Source organism: Cetorhinus maximus, chromosome 2 (assembly GCF_964194155.1).
Source record: "Cetorhinus maximus chromosome 2, sCetMax3.hap1.1, whole genome shotgun sequence".
NCBI lineage: Eukaryota > Metazoa > Chordata > Chondrichthyes > Lamniformes > Cetorhinidae > Cetorhinus > Cetorhinus maximus.
The window spans coordinates 124650021-124665939 of NC_135880.1; the positions used below are offsets into that span (position 1 = coordinate 124650021).

Sequence of the window (15919 nt, forward strand, 5' to 3'; positions counted from 1 at the left end):
GTGGGTGAATGGGCATGGAAGTGCCATACATTAGTATGGGGGGCATTAAAGGCCATAGAGGATTTTGGCGCCCATAGCTTGGTTTGGGTGAATGAGGGACCATAGTGGGGGTTTGGGAGGGCTTAGCTTGGGATGGGGGAGGGGGGGCATGAAGGGCTAGGGAGAATGTTTGGGGGGTGCATAGCTTGACATGGATGGCCATAGGGGGTGAATGGGGGGGCATGAAGTGGTGTGAGGGCTGGAAGGCCTTTCTATTCTTATTTTAACTGGGATGAAGTCCTGCAGCACTGAGGTGGGCCTTTCAAACAGCTCCGCTCCGCGGCTGCAGCTCCTGTGGCGCCTCTGAACTTTCTCCTGGGTTGGCTGGCCCGACTGCAGCCTACACCCACCCCTCCACAATGAAAATACGGGCCTTTGGGCACTATCTCCTGAGGCAGGTGGGTTGAGCCGAGCATTTTCCTGACTCCCGCTGCCCGTCTTGAGGATGAAAATCCAGTCCATAGAGTCTAGGAGACCACTGGTTCTGTATTCTGAGAAGGCTTCAAACAATGGCAGGTGTAAATTCCACAAATAACATTCATCTTGGTATGCCCATTCCAGGGGGAGGCCCCCACTCATGGTTATTTAATTCCAAACTTTCCAAAAGCTTGATAGTCTGTGTTGAATAAGCAGAAGTCACCTGAACCCTTGACAGCCACCTTAACAATTTATCAGTGCCCACTTTAAATAAATAAAAGGCAGCTCCAGAAGCTTCTTTGTGGGCACAGTCCATGTTTAAAGTTATGAATATGATAGGCATTTACTGGGCATGACAAAATATTTAAATAGCAGCTGTTATTTAGAGATGCACTCTCCCCTTATCAGCAAGCTTCCAGTCTCAAGCCATTCTGGGCCAGCAGCTCACTGAGCATAAATAACCAAGTCCAATCTTAGAAAGTCCCATCAACACCCATCAGGCAAGTGATCCATCCAGTCAGTGACGTGATAGCTTGTTGCTTCAGATCCAATACCAGAAAGTTACCCCTTATAGTCCTAATGCATTTGCCATTCATATCACTTGGTGGGTGAGCGGGGACAGGTGTCGGGGGTGGGGGGTGGGGGCGGGGGGGGCGGTGGAGCTGATCATCCATAAACTTCATACAAGCGCTCGAGCAAGGGAAAGCATATATAAAAATGATCAGCTTTCATTACATTTTACAGTAGTCCTTTGGGAGCAGAAGTACATAAACAGTTGGTACAGTTTGAAAAAGATAGAAATTAGAATTCAGAATGTGAAAAAATTAATTAGATACTTAATACTTGAAACACATGACAAATAAATCCTATATCTGAACTATTGTAAGCAGGACAGATTTAATGTTTATTTAGTGTTTATCTGTAAACTGTTTAGGTTCACATATTCTAACACATTTATTTATGTATTCTATTCTTGACAAATACTAGATTGTTAATTGCTCATCAGCTTAGTACCTCAATAGTTATAACCTATCCTCCTCAAGAAAAGAATGTTGGCAGGGAAGATTGTTGAAATTGCTCAAAAATAAGATTGAGATTAGAAAAATACACAGCCACACAAAATTAACTGAACATTGAGCATGTGAAGGCTTTGCTCAAAGCTTTGCATTTTTAACTTCTTGAATGCACAGAAAAACAATTTTCTAATGTGTTTGTAATTTACCAAGTTTCACCTTTCCCCTCCTCTCCAGGAGGCACCAACTCCTTAATGATGTACAGTTTAATGGGAACTTTCTGATATTGGCTAGGTGGCCATTATTCATGTGTTATCCTCATAGAGTGTTGACAAACCATTCATTCATGGAGGGAATCACTACTAAAGGTGATACCACAAACACACATGCCGGAGCTCACCAGGGCCTGGAGGCCAATTGCCATCTCCTAAAGCCACCTGGTAAAATCAACTAAGCTGCCAGAGACTGGGGCTTTGCTGGTCTGCATGGTTCAGGTACTCACTGCTTTAACCAGCCAAGCATTGATCCGCTAGATAGTTAGACAAAAATGAACACCCACCCTGCCCTCATCACAACACCCCACCAGAAATCATAATAGGCTGGTCACTGTGACTCTTTCTCGAATCAACTGGAAACTTTTTAATCAAGTTATTACTTGAATCTGAGCACAGCATCCATGACTGCTATATGTTGTCAACGTATCATCAATGGCACAAGGAATTCATATCCTCTTCATTCTAATTATTACCAGTCTACTGAACAGCAGAGAAAATAAATGTTTAAAATATTGATCAACAAGTATTAATTACTCAATTAATATCAGCGAATTATGTGTTAATGACTTTTTTCAAACAAGGAAATCCCAAATTTCATTAGATAAGAAAATGCCACCTCAGAGGCCAATTTTCATCAGAATTTATGTGACTGCAAGATACTGCAGCATCTTAGTAGTTTCTGGTGCCAATGGGCATTTTTTAGTACTATCAAAAAAGTGAGTGTCTCCTGCAGCCATACGTCTATTAAGTGTATCTTCTAGAGAACTGAAATTTATGTTTGTGTATTTTATGCTGCCTTGCTCTTGCAGCAAGACACTCGGACTTGCTTGTCACATGCATGATACGGTTATATACTTTGAGAAGGCAAAGTCCGTTACACTCACCTTCATTCTTTTCCAGAGACTGGAATCTATTTTTATGTGAATAGAGAGACTGCATTCACATGCACAATTGTTGGCAGTACAGTCTCCAGCCAAATATTTAAATTCATGCTAGGTTTGTTTGACACTAGGTTTCGAAGAAGGGTACATTTTAGCACTAAAATTGGCAGCCATCCTTTATTGACACCTCCTTGAAACATTTGCCCAGTGCCTTTTCAAATGAAGTTTTCTCCATTTCTTTCTTCCATCCCATAAGCCTGCATGGTGAGCAACAGTCCTCTAAGAGCTACATCACTAGAAATCTAACCCTGTAACCAACTCCGTGCAGGTTCTATGAAACTATGCAAGGACTGTGTTAAAATGGATTTCATGGGCTTATGTTGCAAAAATCCCCTGAGCACAACTAACCTCACTGTCATTGTGCTCCAGGGACCATTGGTTGCAATCCTGATAGCTTTTTACGCTAAGATTGCTAAATTGATATTAATGAAAAAGAACAAAACATCATGATTAATAGAATACGCAGAACTGAGTTGACCCATTGCTATCCTATGCCGATATGTTAGTTAGTAAATGCTATTGAAACACATTATCCAATGTGACAGCTCTGCAGCGGTTACAACCAGTGTTACAGTCCAGGGCACCATAAAAATTTCCACAGTGTATTTCATATTTTTAAGGTTCTGAGCGGCCATATCAAATATAGCTGCCTCTTGTATTTAGCCCAGTTCATTACTTATCAATATCTTTAATTTCTGCATGAATCATTAATCTTTTGATATTAATTTAATATTTAGACACTTTAGCATCATAAGAGATGAAAGTGCTTGAACACGCAACATTGAATTAATTCATGCAAACACACTGCATGAAATGTCATTGTCAATTAAATTTAGATTAAGTCTGAGTAATTAAAGCTCTCTGTGATCCTGAGCAACGTATGGCAAATAGGCTTATGTCACATTAGCATGTAGTAACTTTCCATTGCATGCAATTGTAGGAAGCAGTTGTGGCTGCTACATGCTGGAATTGCACAATTGATGGATCCACAGGCAGCAGCTAAGCCTCTAGATACTCTCCTTCAGAGATTATTTCAAGCATTTACATGCAGACTTCAGATATGTACTTCCAGTCCATGTGCCTCTCAGCCCACTGATTTATTGCAATGACCTCAAATGGAAAGGAGTAGGACAATGAAAGTTTACAAATGAATTTGACCTTCCCTGTAAATTGTGATGCACCATTTCCCTCTTAAAACACTATAGTATGCAAATAAATAAATTTTACTGTAGAAATTGATATTGGCAATACTAGCAGTCTAATACTTAATAGATTTGCAAGGAAGTAGGTGGCAAATTTAAATTTGTGTTTGCATTCCTTCTAAATGCCTCCATCCAATCTGTTAACATGTTAAGGTACAGCTCAGTTGGAAAATGTTATGTTAAAAATGGCATGTTCCATTTAGTTTTTTTACTTCATTTAGGTTATCGATTTTAAATACAAGACAAAAAAATGGTGAATCTCTAGAGGGTTGGTTACAGCAGTACTGTAAAAAGCTGGCATTCAGGATTATGAGGCAAAAGTTAATGCATTTTACTTCAAGAAGTCATTACAGTTTACTATTTTTGAACTCAATCAATTTTATACCTATTTTAAGTAAACCTTTTTTACTCTTTCATGCGATGTGGGCATCGCTGAAAAAGCTGGCATTTGTTGCCCACCCCTAATTGCCTTTGAACTGAGTGGCTTGCTAGGTCATTTCAGAGGGCAGTTAAGTGTCAACCACATTACTTTGAGTCTGGAGTCACATGTGGACCCCACCGCAAGTAAGAATGCAGGTTTCCCTTCCCTAAAGGACATTAGTGAACCAGATGGGTCTTTATAACAATCGATGATTCAATTACATATTTTTATTAACTGAATACAAGTTAATATAAACATTTTTATTAACTGAATACAAATTCCACCAGCTCCTGTGGTGGGACTTGAACCCCTCCCCCAAGGTATTAGCCTGGGCCTCTGGATTACTAGTCCAGTGACATTACTATGCCATCGTCTCTCCCATTTCTAGGATCCCAGGTTTTGTAAATAGAGACATTGTGTACAAAATCCAGGAAATTATGCTAAACCTATATAAAATACGAGTTTGGACCCAGCTTGAGGTTTTGTCCAATTCTGGGCACTTTATAAAGGACATGAAGGCTTTGGCGCAGGTACAGAAAAGATTTACTAGCATGATTCCAGGAATGATGGATTACAGTTACTTGAAAGACTGAGAAGTATAGAAGGCTCAGAAGCGGCTTTGCACAGGTGATTAAAATCATGAAGTGTTTAGATAGAATAACTAGAGAGAAACAGTTTCCGTTGGCTGCGGCGTCAATAATGGAAAATACAGATTTAAGGTGATTGGCAAAAGAGCCAGAGACAACATGAGAAAAGATCTTTTAAAAAATCAAACAATTAAGATTTGGAATACGCTGCCTACAGGGTGGTAGATAGATTCAACCATGACAGGAAATAGGAGCAGAAGTAAGCCATTCAGCCCAAGCCTACACTGCCATTTAATTAGATCACGGCTTGTCATCTACCTCAGTGCCATCTTCCCACACTATCCCCATATCCCTTAATATCATTGGTAGCTAGAAATCTATCAACATCTGCTTTGTATATACTCAATGACTGAGTCTCCATAATCCTCTGGGGTAGACAATTCCAAAGGTTCACCACCCTCTGATTGAAGAAATTCCTCATTTCAGTCCTAATTGGCCTACTTCTTATTCTGAGACTGTGTCCCCTGGTTCCAGATCCCCACCCCCGCAACAAGGGGAAACATCATTCCTGCATCTGCCCTGTAAGAATTTTGTACACTTCAATGAGATCACCTCTCACCTCTCATTTTTCTAAACTCTAGCAAATTCAGGACTAGTCTCCTCAATCGTTACCATTCCCCGATGAACTTTCATTGTCCTCCCTATATGGCTGGTCTATCCTTTCTTAGGTAAGGAGACCAAAACTGCACACAATACTTCAGGTGTGGTCTCAGCAAAGCTCTATACAACTGCAGCAAGACTTCCTTATTCCTGTACGCACGTCCCCTTGCAATAAAGGCTAACATACCATTTGCCTTCCTAATTGCTTGTGCAATTGCATGTAGCTTTTAGTGACTTCATAAGGCCATTGGATAGAGGAAAAATTGCAAAAATATGGGAAACAGCAGGGGAGTAGGACTAATCGGATTGCTCTTTGAAAGAGCAGACTTGATGGGTAAAAATGCTTTCTCCTTCATTCCCTAAAAGTGACTAAGAATTCAATGATGCTCTTTAGCTTGTAGAGTTGTGACCTGTTGAATTCTCACACATAAAACATGCTCCATATAAATTAAATTCCTACCTTGAAAACATTTCATGCTCCACTAAAATGTTACCACTGTAGCTTCCTTCAAGTAAACAAGTATTGAAAGCAACATGGTCCATCAGAACTTGATTCTGATAGTGATGGGCACATTGTCAATGGCCAGTTCCATACAATATAATTATTCCCTTAATAGAGCCATTTGAAAAATCCACCCCAGTAAAAGATATTTAAAAAGCTGAAAGGAGGTACAGGTCAAATAAATTGCCAATAAAATCATGATTCAGCAGAGTCATATGATACATGTAAGCGATAAAACCAGAAAATGCTGGAAATACTCAGAAGGTCAGGCAGTATCTGTGCAGTGATGACTCAGTTGAGGAAAAAGGAAGGTATATTAGAAGCAATAGTATGAAAAGTTGTACTGTCAGGACAAATGCAATAGACATGCTTTTCTCCACCTCCCCTTTCAATGTTCCAAAAGGACCACTCCCTCTGCTACGCCCTTGTCCCACTACATGTACCACCTTCTTATGCAAGCACTTGCGCTTTCACATCCCCCATCTCCCTCCCAACTATACAGGGCCATCATTCACAAAACAGCAACTTACTTGACTTTCAAATTGGTATATAGTACTCACTATATCATCTCCTCTACGTTAGAAAACCAAACACCAGTATTATGTAATAATTTTGCTGAACACATCCACTCATTCTACAAGTCAAAACTTAGCACATTAGTTCTCCAATTCACTCACTGGCCTCCTACTCTTTTCCAATGATGTTCAACACAATCTTGAAAACAGCACTACGTCTTTCTAGGCCTACCGCTGCATTAGAGATACTGGCAAGTGGCATTGTGGTTTTGTACATGGGATGGGGATTCCACACTCAATACACAGCTAGCAGGTGATCTGCACCTCTGGGGTCTAACTAGCTTTCTCCACCACATCCCTGGACCACAGGAGCCTTCCCTTTGCCAGATGTGCTGCTTTGTTTTCCCCTGTAATAATTTACATCTCCTCTACATCCATCTTTTGTTTCTTTACTTGTCTTATTTGCCTTGCACCATATTCCCACCTACCCTATCACAGATCTGCTCTCTGGCGAAGCACTTGCTTAGAAACTGTTAGTTTATAGCATCTCCCAGTTCTGATTCCACCTTCACAGGTGATGTTGAAAAACACTCAAAATCGGGCATCTGTATTGATCTCATTGCTGCACACTGCATGGTCCCAGAAGCAAAGTACCTGTAACAGGGCCATAAATATATATTAAAGTGAATGTAGTCACATGGATGGACAAATGACTTAGTGACAAGCTGTTATCTCTGTTTTCTGTAAATGAAGGTTTTCCAAATGGAGTCCTCAACAGATTTCTGTATTTGTTATACTGGTATATTTCTAAATATGCATCGATAGCACTGTTTTCCTAAGTAGCAAGACATTTCTTGAATTACAACTGTCCCCAAGTAAGGGAGGTTTTGGGCAACAAATGCATGTCACTTATGAAAAAACTGAAAAGAAAGGAGAGCCCAGGAGGGGCTATTAAAGTCTCCAGAACACAAAATAGGATAGAGTGTTTGGAAAGGGCTAGGAATCTAACTTCAAGCACATCAGAAAGAGGGACGACAATGAGAAGGGGGGCGGGAAATACAGGACTGAAGGTGTTGTATCTGAATGCACGCAGTATACGAAATAAGGTAAATGAGCTCGTGGCGCAGATTGAAATTGGCAAGTATGATGTGGTGGGCATCACGGAGACATGGCTGCAAGGGGATCAGGACTGGGAGCTAAATATCCAAGGATATACATCCAATCGAAAAGATAGGCAGGTTGGCAGATGGGGTGGGGTTGCTTTGTTAGTAAGAAATGAAATTAAATTGATAGCAAGAAATGACATAGGGTCAGATGATATAGAATCTGTGTGGGTAGAGTTGAGGAACTGTAATGGTAAAAAAACCATATTGGGAGTTATGTACAGGCCTCTGAATGGTAGTCAGGATGTGGGGCACAAGATACACCAGGAGATAGAAAAGGCGTGCAAGAAAGGCAAGGTTACAGTGATCATGGGGGGATTTCAATATGCAGGTAGACTGGGAAAATCAGGTTGGTAGTGGATCCCAAGAAAAGGAATTTGTGGAATGTCTACATGATGGCTTTTTGGAGCAGCTTGTGGTGGAGCCCACCAGGGAACAGGCAATTCTAGATTTGGTGATGTGTAATGAGGCAGATTTGATAAGGTAGCTTAAGGTGAAGGAACCCTTAGGAGGAAGTGACCATAATATGATAGAATTTACCCTGCAATTTGAGAGGAAAAAGCTGGAATCAGATGTAACGGTATTACACTTGAATAAAGGCAACTACAGAGGCATGAGGGAGGAGCTGGCCAGAATTGACTGGGAGATGAGCCTAGCAGGAAAGACAGTGGAACAGCAATGGCAGGAGTTTCTGGGAATAATTTGGGAGACACAGCAAAAATTCATCCCTAGGAAGTAGAAGCATACTAAAGGGAGGACAAGGCAACCATGGCTTACAAGGGCAGTCAGGGACAGCATAAAAGCTAAAGAGAAAGCATACAATGTGGCGAAGAACAGTAGGAAGCCAGGGGATTGGGAAGCCTACAAAGACCAACAGAGGACAACTAAAAAAGAAATAAGGAGGGAGAAGATTAAATACGAGGGCAAACTAGCCAGTAATATAAAAGAAGATTGCAAGAGATTTTTTAGATATATAAAGGGTAAGAGAGAGGCAAAAGTGGACATTGGGCCGCTGGAAAATGACGTTGGAGAAGTAGTAGTGGGAAACAAAGAAATGGCAGAGGAACTGTATAGGTACTTTGCATCAGTCTTCACGGTGGGAGACACGAGTAACATCCCCAAAGTTCAAGAAAGTTGGGGGGGCAGAGGTGAGTATGGTGGCCATTACCAAGGAGAAGGTGCTAGGAAAACTGAAAGGTCTGAAGGCGGATACATCACCTGGACCAGATGGATTACACCCCAGAGTTCTGAAGGAGATAACTGAAGAGATAGTGGAGGCATTAGTGGTGATCTTTCAGGAATCACTGGAGTCAGGGAGGGTCCCAGAGGACTGGAAAATCGCCAATGTAACCCCGTTTAAGAAGGGAGTGAGGCAAAAGACGGGAAATTACAGGCCGATTAGCCTGACCTCGGTCATTGGTAAGATTTTAGAGTCCGTTATTAAGGATGAGATTTCAGAATACTTGGAAGTGCATGGTAATAGGGCAAAGGCAGCATGGTTTCATCAAGGGGAGGTCATGCCTGACAAATCTGTTAAAATTCTTTGAGGAGGTAACGAGTAGGTTAGACAAAGGAGAGCCAATGGATGTTATCTACTTGGACTTCCAGAAGGGCCTTTGACAAGGTGCCGCACGGGAGGCTGCTCAGTAAGAGCCCATGGTGTTAGAGGCAAGGCACTAGCATGGATAGAAGATTGGCTGTCTGGCAGGAGTGGGGATAAGGGGTCCTTCTCAGGATGGCGGCCGGTGACTAGTGGAGTTCCGCAGGGGTCAGTGTTGGGACATTTCACTTTATACATTAATAATCTAGATGAAGGAACTGAGGGCATCCTGGCTAAGTTTGCAGATGATACAAAGATAGGTGGAGGGACAGGTAGTATTGAGGCAGGGAGGATTTAGACAGGTTAGGAGAATGGGCAAAGAAGTGGCAGATGGAATACAACGTGAGGAAGTGTGAGGTCATGCACTTTGGTAGGAATAGAGGCATAGACTATTTTCTAAATGGGGAGAGAATTCAGAAATCTGGAGTGCAAAGGGACTTGGGAGTCCTAGTCCAGGATTCTCTTAAGGTTAACTTGCAGGTCGAGTCGGTAGTTAGGAAGGCAAATTCAATGTTGGCATTTATTTCGAGAGGACTAGAATATAAAAGCAGTGATGTGCTGCTGAGGCTTTATAAGGCTCTGGTCAGACCACATTTAGAATATTGAGAGCAATTTTGGGCCCCGTATCTCAGGAAGGATGTTCTGGCCCTGGAGAGGGTCCAGAGGAGGTTCACGGGAATGATCCCAGGAATGAAAGGCTTAACATATGAGGAATGCTTGAGGACTCTGAGTCTAAACTCAATGGAGTTTAGAAGGTTAAGGGGGGATCTGATTGAAACTTAGAATACTGAAAGGCCTGGACAGAGTGGATGTGGGGAAGATGTTTCCATTAGTAGGAGAGATTAGGACCCGAGGGTACAGCCTCAGAGTAAAGGGAAGATCTTTTAGAACAGAGATGAAGAGAAACTTCTTTAGCCAGAGAGTGGTGAATCTATGGAATTCATTGCCACAGAAGGCTGTGGAGGCCAGGTTATTGAGTGTATTTAAGACTGAGATAGATAGGTTCTTGATTGGTAAGGGGATCAAAGGTTACAGGGAGAAGGCAGGAGAATGGGGTTGAGAAACTTATCAGCCATGATTGAATGTTGAAGCAGACTCAATGGGCCGAATGGCCTAATTTCTGCTCCTATGTCTTATGGTCTACTTATATTTAAAAGCTGAACTTTAATTCGGTCTCACCCCCATAAGTGATCTTGAACATCCTACAATCTGGAAGACTACTTTAGTACCCACTTCTAGCTAAATGGTTGTAGGTCACAAAGATATGACAAAACCTCTCTCCCCACTTTCCGTTCCCCCAACCCCTCCCAGGTGAATGCACAAATGCTATGGTCTGACATATGCCACCATGTGTCCTGTATTTTAAAAGACAGACTGAAAAATACTTTTGAAAAGCAAGAAACTGCTTGAATAACAAATAACTAGCTTCTTGTGCATGAAATACATAGTTTTCCAGAGATACATTTATTTCATACCAACTATACAAAATACACAATGTTACACTTTCCAACTAGAATCCACTCAAACTAGCTGCCATGCAAACCCTACATTCTTCAGTTGTGCTTTGTTCATTTGTGCTTGGGTCGGGAGTCTCCAACTGTCTCTTTGCCTCAGAATCCCCTCAGGGATTGCCCCACTAAGCCCGAGCTGCGAAACAGTTACTAACTTGAAACAAAAACCACCCCTTGATGTGGAAAATCACTGCATCTGTACTTAGATTTTAGCAAAACTCCCTTGCCAGTCATACTGAATGAAAACCAGCCTAGGATTAGGACGAAAACTGCTGCAGGGTGCTCAACTTCCATTAATTAATCTATTGCACAAAAGAATAGACCAAGGACTATACTGACCTACATCATGTTCCACATCAAGAACCATCCAATCAACATTCTAAATGACTAGTATATCTTTGGGAGTTAATCCTTTGCAAGCTGAATTTAACTTTGCATTCAATAACATGGTCCTAAGGGCAAATAGTTAAAATCCAAACTATTATACCTAAGCATCAATAGAAATAATGTATTTCCTTTCACACATTGGCTTGGAAAGTCATATGATGTTGGAAGCTGCAAATGTCATTGCCACTGATAAATACGGATGAACGTGAAGGTTTCATTCAATTATTTCAGGGGACAAGAAGAAATTCTACTTTTCTTTTTGGAGTTGTGTGTGCTTATTTGTTACACTTGAGAGCATAAACAGAAATAATGGAAAGTGAGTTGTATTACAAGAAAGCAAGAAGGTATTAATAAACTGCAGTTGGAATGCAGAAATGTTTCTTTTTGCACTTAAGTAAATGGCATATGTTACATTTTTTGCATAAAAAGCACAACTTGGTATCCAATTAAAAAAATACAATGAGAAACTTTTACAAACATGATCATATTCAAGGCATTAATAGCGATGGACACTAATTTACTTTGCCCATACCAATTGCTTTTTCCAAATCCTCTCAAATGAAGAAATACCAGGATTTGAAGCCCAGAAATCAGCTATTTGTGCCTTCAATTACAAATTTATATGTATATTATGTAATCTACAATGTAATCATGACCTTTTGTAAGTTAGTTGATGTGTTATTATTCCAACAGCCATTCTCTCTAAAAAGCTACTGCTTGCTGAATGGTGAGTGTAATACTGAATGAAACTTGTCTGAGACACCTGGTATTTTGGATCATTAGGAATTCAAAAATAGCTGCTGCCACCCCAGTATGAAAAACATTACAGGAACAAATTATTATTTCTTTACATTTTACAAGTATTAATCAAGTCAGAGTTGTTTGTACTGAGGAGCAATCTTGTTTGCTGTCTTCACTAGGCAGTCATTTTCTCCAACAACATTTCTACACCCTTCACATTTTCCATCTTCTTTAACTTTGGAATGAGACTCTTTAAGCCTTTTTTTACTTTCCTGGCTGCATCTTCATCTTTACTCTGAAGAAGACTTAAAAAGAAAGAAAAATACGTTAAATCCCATACTTGTAACAATATGACATGAGTTCAAACTGAGGTTGCTCTTTAGGAAATGAACTGCCTTTTTGAATTTCAATAGCAGTAACAGAAACCTACTAAATTGAAACTGCATGAAAACACAGCAAAGTCTATTTGAAATCAGACTTGTGAAGCACACTGATCTTTTACGTAGAAAATGGTCACTTCTCAACACTATGAAATGCCATGCTCCAATATTAAATATCCTTTGGTTGAAGTGAATGACACCATTAAACCTCAAGAGTGAGATGTGAAAGGGAAACTTCAGAGGTGGATGGTGTTACCATGCACCTTGTAATTTGATGGTGGAGGTCAGGATCTTGGGAGGTGCAACTGAGAAAGCTGTGGCGAATTGCTCCACTCCATCTGACAGATAGTACACACTGCAGCCACAGTAAATTGATGGTGAAGGAAGTGAATCTTTAGGATAGTTGATGAGGTGCTGATGATGCAAACTACATTGCCCAAGGTGGTGTCAAGGCTGGGTGTTGTTGAAGCCGCATCCAATCTGACAAGTGAAACATATTCCATACACTCCTGACCTATGCCTTATAGGTGATGGAAATGGGAGGCGAGTCAGTTGCTGTAGAATGCCCAGCATCTTACATGCCCCAACAGCTACAGCAATTATAGGCTTGATCCAGTTGAGTTTCAGGTTAATGGTGCCCACCAGGATGTTGATGCAGCAATGTTGTATAGAGGGGGAATTCAATTCAATCAGATTTAGTGCTCTGAACACATCCCTCCCATCCTTGGACCATGTCATTCAAATGTATTTTACCCCTCTTGACTCTCTACCTTATTTCCAATCAGAATACTCATTATCCAGCATTTTATGAAGTTCTCTGGAACATCTCTGCATGCTTTGCGAGCTATAGGAACTTGAGTACGCTTCTATTTTACTAGAATCAAGTATTTTTTAATTCTGCCACTAAAAGATTAGTCATACACAATTCTGGTATATGAACACCAATTTAATTAATATGCATATATATCTACAATGAAATCATGTTACCATGAATTAGAATTTAATGCTTACCAGCAAAGCACAATAGCTCCACGGTTTACCTGCACCCAGGTCTTTAGATTCTCAATCCCAACATATTCTACCAATGTTCTTGCAAAGGATTCTGTAATAAATATTTAAAAATCATTCAGTAATTTTCCACGGAAGCTTTGGCTGTTGCTTAAGATTTTAGGTCTTATTCTGGAGCAGTTACTTTTCACTTGCAAACAATTTTTTCACATTAATACAACAGGCAATTGATCCGGAAACAGATTAATTTACTTTGATAAGTATGACAAGGACATAAATAGAACTGTCTAAACAGGTTATAACAGAGAACGCAATGATTAATCTATTGGCCTTCTAGAATGCCACTGCAAAAAAACCATCATCATAATCTAATTTGGCTTTTAGTCTCAGGTTGAAAAGCTTGCAAAGATATTGCTTTGAAAAAAAGTGTCCGAATATCATTGCACATAATAGGAATGTATACACTATCGATAGATTTGATCATCTGGTTCAAATTTAAAATGCTTGTCATTGGAAAGCATAAATGCCTATACTACGTTGGTAAGCAGTCTACCCTTAACACAGGTTTAAAATAAAAGTTTATATTTTCAACATGCCTCTTTTCAGTTTTGAAAGCTAAGTCTAGTAGTAGTATTCACATGTTAACATTTTGAACAAAGGCAATTAACATTTTGAACAAAGGCAATTGACCAATATAATGGAACACAACTGGACTTGAAGTAGACTCCCAGTTAAATGACAACCTTGGAAAAAGATTCATCGACTGAATTGATCTTAGTTGGTCAATATTGACCCTCTTGTGTGATCCCATTGGGATAGAATAAGGCTTTTAAGGCCATGCTTGTCAACTGAATCAGCTCTCAGGCAAGGTTACAGAAAATTATGAAGTGCTTTGAATCAGGTCTTCTACAGTCCATAAATGTTTGAGTGTAAGTTGGAAGGTTGTGTTTAGTCAAACAGGGGAAAACAGCAAAACGTATCACAACTGTCAGTAGCTTAAATCTGAGTACAGAAGTTTGCTTGTATATATTTCTCAGTATTATTACCAAAATTAGATTAAGCCAGCACTGGTTGAACTCTGTTGAAGGAAGCTTACAGACATGGATGACAACTCAGCACAGCCACTTCTAAAGGAGAAGGCAGAAAAGCCAAGAGAAAGGCAAAAATGCCATAGCAGTTAAAGCACTAAAAAAACACTTTCTCTTATGCTGATGTCAGAGGGTTAGCTGAATACTGGAACTTATAAAGAATGTATTTTTTAATTATTCTTACACAGGATGTGAGCGTCGCTGGTTAGGCCAGCATTTATTGCCCATTCATACTTGCTGTCAAGAAGGTGGTGGTAAGCCACATTCTTGAACTGCTGTAGTCCATGTGGTGTAGGTACACCCACAGCGCTCTTAGGGCGTTCCAGGATTTTGACCCAGAGACAGTGAAGGAACAGCGACATAGTTCCAAGTCAGGATGATGTGCAACTTGCAGGGAAACTTGAAGGTGGTGGTGTTCCCATGCATCTGCTGCCCTTGCCCTTCTAAGTGATAAAGGTTGCAGGTTTGGAAGGTGCTTTTGAAGGAGCCTTGGTGAGTTGCTGCAGTGCATCTCATAGGTGGTACGCTGCTGCCACTGTGAGACAGTGGTGGAGGGAGTGAATGTGAAGGTGATGGACGGGGTGCCAGTCAAGTGGGCTGCTGTGTCCTGGAAGGTGTCGAGCTTCTTGAGTATTGTTGGAGCTGCACTCATCCAGGTATGTATTAAAATACAATAAATTTAAACTTGTTAAGCAATCTTGCACAGTCCATGTAACTCTGCTAATTATTGAGTAAAACTCATTTGGTAAAATGTTGTGATGCACAACTTTGTGCTGGTATCAAATGCATGGTCACAACTGTGAAATCACACTTAGTGCTGCACTGCTGGCTTGGAATATATGGTTAAATATCTGAAAAATCTTAAGTCCCTATATAATTTTCCAATATGTATGTCATGGATGCAAAAGCAGTATTTTTGGAATCATTTAACCATGTCATCATTTTTCTGAAGTTGTAAAACTTCAACTTCGTTTGTCTTGATTATTTGTTTAGCTAGATGGTGACGTTTGCGTATTTTGTTTTTTGTCCAGAATTTACAAAACCTCCAGGTATGCAGATGTGATTTTAGTAGTTTCAGAAAATAGCCTAGAATAGAGTAAATGGTTTTGGACTACAAGCAGGGCTTTGGATTTGGGAAATGGCAGCACGCCTCTGCTGAGACGTGGAAATAGGATCCACGAATAGCAATAGTTGGATTGTGAGGGACAGCGGATACTTATCTAGGTTTGGAAATCCGCAGATCCAATCTGAATTCTATTGGACTGCCTGAATGTTGTCTGGCTGGTGGTGACAATGTGGACTTGGGAGTAATCGCCACTTGGTTCTGGACCAGAGACAATAGTTCTCTGGTAACTTTATTTCAGCAACAATGCCATGAAAAGACAGTTCTCTTCATTAGTCAATAATGCAGAGCCCCACTTGGTGGGTAAAAATTTAAACCAACACACCAAAGCCCCAGTTGCTGGGTA

The 15919-nt window shown here is 40.5% G+C and overlaps 1 protein-coding gene across 2 annotated transcripts in view; it reads right to left on the reverse strand.

The window, feature by feature from the left end:
- Positions 1-10780: 10780 nt before the first annotated feature.
- The window catches only part of pum3 (pumilio RNA-binding family member 3), a 40152-nt gene continuing 35013 nt past the window's right edge, over positions 10781-15919 (reverse strand). For both annotated transcript variants that reach the window (XM_078569335.1, XM_078569328.1), the window contains exons 17-18: positions 13366-13456; positions 10781-12279 (exon numbers count right to left, since the gene is read on the reverse strand). In XM_078569335.1, the coding sequence (XP_078425461.1) occupies positions 12150-12279; positions 13366-13456 (221 nt within the window). In that variant the 3' untranslated portion in view covers positions 10781-12149. The remainder of the gene's footprint in view (positions 12280-13365; positions 13457-15919) is intronic.